Source organism: Silurus aristotelis (assembly GCF_946808225.1).
Source record: "Silurus aristotelis genome assembly, chromosome: 15".
Taxonomy (NCBI): Eukaryota; Metazoa; Chordata; class Actinopteri; order Siluriformes; family Siluridae; genus Silurus; species Silurus aristotelis.
Genome location: NC_139588.1, coordinates 25,696,333 through 25,701,332, shown reverse-complemented (window position 1 = coordinate 25,701,332; position 5,000 = coordinate 25,696,333). Strand labels below are relative to the sequence as shown.

At 39.8% G+C, this 5,000-nt stretch overlaps 1 protein-coding gene across 2 annotated transcripts in view; it reads right to left on the bottom strand.

The window, feature by feature from the left end:
- Positions 1-5,000, bottom strand: part of LOC310737878 (pleckstrin homology domain-containing family G member 3-like) — a 48,280-nt gene that overhangs the window by 18,279 nt on the left and 25,001 nt on the right. The window contains exons 4-9 of one of the 2 annotated variants that reach the window (XM_083562595.1): positions 4,000-4,046; positions 3,729-3,879; positions 2,066-2,197; positions 1,242-1,424; positions 1,027-1,119; positions 708-794 (exon numbers count right to left, since the gene is read on the bottom strand). In XM_083562595.1, the coding sequence (XP_083418721.1) occupies positions 708-794; positions 1,027-1,119; positions 1,242-1,424; positions 2,066-2,197; positions 3,729-3,879; positions 4,000-4,046 (693 nt within the window). Of the gene's footprint in view, positions 1-707; positions 795-1,026; positions 1,120-1,241; positions 1,425-1,924; positions 2,012-2,065; positions 2,198-3,728; positions 3,880-3,999; positions 4,047-5,000 lie in introns of those variants that run through there. The other variant, XM_083562596.1, reaches the window with a different exon arrangement.

Below are 5,000 nucleotides of genomic sequence, written 5' to 3'. Positions count from 1 at the left end.
TCCGCATGCACACGAAGGGGTGTAGACCTCAGCCAGGGATGTCAGAATTAGGCACAACACCGGCGCTCTGCACTCGTTTGAACAGCAGCGCTGAACGTCCGACTAAAATGTCCAACAAAACGTCTAAATAATAAAAATAAATCTGCAAAAATATTGCCTGGGATGTGTTGCCTTATGCTCAGGAGTTCGTTTCTGGTAAAACTTATAGAAGAAAAATGAATAAACACAAAACAAGCAAACAGAAACAGAAGATCTGTGGAGCTCAGCACCATAGTGACTCATTGCATTCATCGTCCATGCCAATGTTTATAAGAGTACAGTATTAAAAAAATAAGTATTACATTAAGGTACATTTACAACAAATACAAATATCTGATTGGGTTACGATTAATCGCGAGTTAACTCACGTCAATCATGTGATTAATTGGGAGAGATATTATGGCTACAATAGGAACATTATAAAAATAATAAATCAGAACTTTGGATACTTGGGTACAATTAAAGGCAAAAACTTTTGTACTTTTACTCAGTGAAAGTTTAGGGTTAGTCACATTTCACTGAGTGAATCTCTAATTCAACTCAACTACATGCCTTGTGTGTGTGTGTGTGTGTGTGTGTGTGTGTGTGTGTGTGTGTGTGTGTGTGTGTGTGTGTGTGTGTGTGTGTGTGTGTGTGTAAGATATTAAAATAATATCATGCTAAAGTACCTTTTGTGGAATGGTGGTGTGATGATTTTCTAAAATCAGTCGTTTAATGTGATGAGTCCAGAGTTTCTTTTCCTCCATTGTTCGAGCCTTAGAGAGATGAAGATGAAGGAGATGATGATGATGTCACTTCAATTACCTAATTACTGATCTAATTACTGAACTGAGATGATCCAGTTTATTTAAGTGTTTAATGTAAATGCAGACAGATCTGATCTGGGGAGTTTTGGTGTAGTGAATTCATTATCTTTTATTAAAACTGAGCACAAAAGTGTAAGACATGCTGAACACTTATTAAAAGGTCTCAGATATCAGACATCACCTGCACTGTGTGAGGTTGTTTGGGGTGTTTGTAATGTGTGACGCTGAAACACACAGAGTCCTTTGTTCCCTCCATGAGCATTAACATTGAACACTAAACAGAGGAAAGAACATGAGAGTATTAATGAGCCAAACATGAGTGTATTATACACATTACAAACACGCACATTAATCTAATGACTATCACTCAAACACTTGTAACGCTGTGTGTCTTACAGAGATCTGTGTTTTGTAGATGAAGTTCTCTCCTCGTCGTTTTGTAATGAGTAGAATCCGTTCAAACAGGAAGAGGGTTCTGTTGTTTTTTGCGTGATGAAAGCGGAAGGTTCCCTCCAGCACCAGTTCACCGTACGTGGTTAAATCGGGACCGCGCCAGTTAATCAGCAGCGACTGTACTTCCTGAAACATCACAACACATCATCACTAACACATTACTTTTCATTCTATTCATTTTAACCACAAATAAAAATAATAACTGACTCTCAGTCTGGGTCTGGGTTTAATGTTTAGAGTCTGGGTTTAGGTTTCATCTATACTCAGCTTTATTATTCAGACTCAACACAATCAGATGGGAATCACACAGTGTTATTCCCAGAAGCTCTTCACCTGATCTGTAATACCTGAAGGTGAAATACTGCTTCCTTTCAAACAGATCTTCAGAGGAGTGCTGCTGTGGCCAGACGAAGCTGAATCCAGGGTTGTGGCAGTAAACATAAAATATTTATGTAAAATGGGTCAAACAGCATCACAAACCTGAAAAACTCCATCAGAATTAAATTAAATGAGCCTTCCCTCTACACTGGACCACAACTGTTCCACACCATGTGGCCACAGGAGACATGAACAGGAGAACACAGGAGGTGCGAACAAAAGGACATGGTGTCTTCAAGATTCCACACCCTAGATGTAGCTCTCACTGTGGACAGCACACTAACTATCCGCATCACGGTCTGTTATAGCGGCTTTACTCTCACTGACCACAAGCTCCTACAGGGAGAGAGTGTGTGTGTGTGTGTGTGTGTGTGTGTGTGTGTAGTAACCTGTAGACGGACTGCATGTTCATGTTTTCTCTTCATGGTGTTTATGTACCAGGCTATTTCAGTCATGGTGTTAATGGCCTCCTCCACCACGTCGTAGCCTTCACCATCAGGATCAAAGTGTTTCGCTATCTCCTGAACAAACACAATTATACACAGCAGGTAAAATAAGGATTGAACACGTCAGCATTTTTCTCTGTAAATATATTTCTAAAAGTGCTATTGACATGCAGTTTATACCAGATGTTGGCAACAACATACACAGTCCACACATGCAGAAACATCACACCATAGATGCAGAAACATCACACCATAGATATCCAAGCCATGTGTAATAATGAAACATGACACGGGGACGTAGATTAAATTCAATTCATTTTTATTTGTATTGCGTTTTTAACAATGGACATTGTCTCAAAGCAGCTTTACACAGATAATGCGGTGATTAAGAGTGAAGATGTTCTTTATAATTAAGTTTGTCCCTGATTAGCAAGTCGGTGGCGACTGTGGCAAGGAAAAACTCCCCGAGATGGCATAAGGAAGAAACCTTGAGGGGAACCAGACTCAGGAGGGAACCCATCCTCATCTGGGTTGCACCGAATGTCCATTAGATGTAGATGCAGAAGATTTTTATCAAAAATGTCTCAGGACATTTTTCCATTCATCCTTTCTTTAATTATATGAAGTTCATCAGTACCAGATGCTGAAAAACACCATGATGTTCTCACCTCCACACTTCAGGTGTCCGGTGTTTCTGGGCTGATGTGCCGTTTGTTCTCCAAACATGGTGTGTATTCTGTCATCCAAAGAGATCAATTTGATCTCATCTGCCCAGACTTTATTCTCTCAGTATTTCTCAGGCTTGTTCTTCAGCAGTGGAATCTTGCGTGGTGAACATGGACACAGGTGATGGAGCTTCAGTGCATTACTTATTGTTCTCTTTAAAACAATTGTACCTGCTAATTCTAGGTCTTTCTGAACCTCTCCACAAGTGGTCCTCAGCTATTGGACAGATTTTCTAATATTCTTTTCACTCCTCTGTCAGAAGTCTTGTGAGGAGCATCGGTCATGGCTGGTGAAATCCACATTTGCACATCTGGATTATGGCCCAGCAGTGCTCACTGGAACATTTAGATGTTTAGAAATCCTTCTGTAATTAATGCCATCAGTATCTTTAGCAGCAATAAGATTGTGAAGGTCTTGAGAGCTCTTTGTTTTTAGCCTTCATGAGATGAGATGTTTCTTGTGTGACCCCTTGGTAATGGAACATGTTTATACACATCATCAGTTGGGACTGAAGCAGCTGATGTTAATGTGAGTTCAGCTGGTGTCGTGACTTTTTATCTCTTTTTTCACCTCCATTTCTTCATGTGTTCAACACTTTTTCCCCGTGACATTTCTCATTATTACTTTATTTATGGACATCTATGGTGTGATTTATCTGCATGTGTGGACTGTGTGGTTTGTTGTCAACAGCTGGTGAAGATTTCATGTCAATAGCACTTTTAGAAATATATTTACTGAGAAAATGGTGATGTGTTCAATCCTTATTTTACCTGCTGTATAATATATAAATATATATTTACACATGCAGAGACTCTGTGTGTGTGTGTGTGTGTGTGTGTGTGTGTGTGTGTGTGTGTGTGTGTGTGTGTTTGCGTCACACCTGTAATAGCAGATGATATTTCAGTATTCTCTGTACAGGTTTGAGAAGGTATGAGCCAAGAGGAAGTGGGTGTTGCAAAGCTTTCTGTCTCTCCATGAAAAACGTCAGCAGTGTTTTGTTTTTCATACATTCTGTTAGCGCAGCAACCGAGCTAAAGAAATCAAATATATACAATAGAACAAATTCTATTCTTACTAACAATTCACCACTGTAAACACACACACACACACTCACACACACTCACACAAAACCGTGTGATGTTTTTACTTACTTCGGGTAGTTGGTGCAGTACTGTGTGTAAATCTCAAAGTAATCACACTAAAAAAAAAAACATAGCAGCGGATTTACACACACATTTATCTGATATCACTTGCCCTTATTAGCATTAGCTCCTCCAGGATAGTTGTGCTTGTCATCTTTAGACATGTTGAATGACCTCATTTCCTGTTGTTTTTTATGTGAAATCATAGTCAGCAGAAGCTGAATCTGTGATGCTTGTGCTGCTCAGTTTATGCTGGTTATGTTATGTTAATGTTTACTGGTGCAGCACATAAGAATTTCACTACGGAAAATAAAATATAAATAATAACATTTGTGTTTAAAATTTAAGTAGTCAAAAATGTAATGGAATTATTTAATTTTAGCAGAAATCAGTGAATCACTCCTTTCTTACAGCAGATCATTAAACAAGAAACATCAGAAAGAAGAAGAACCAGTGGTAGGTCTATTCAGGTTTCCATTTCTGAGCTTTAACATTCACAATCACCTCATCTGGTCCAACAACACTTAGGAGTAGGAGTACACACACACACACACACACACACACACACACACACACACACACACACACACACACACTCAGTGTCAGACAGACACATGCACACAGATAACTACAGACACACACACAGTCACACTCTGTGTGACCACAGAGACACAGACACAGAGACATACACAGAGATAACCTTAGAGACACACAGAGACACAAAGAAACACACAATCACACACACAGATAACCACAGAGACACACACACACACACACACACACACACACACACACACAGATAACCACACACACACACACACACACACACACACACACACACACAGATAACCACAGACACACACACACACACAGATAACCACAGACACACACACACACACACACAGATAACCACAGACACACACACACACACAGATAACCACAGACACACACACACACACACACACACACACAGATAACCACAGACACACACACACACAGAGATAACCACA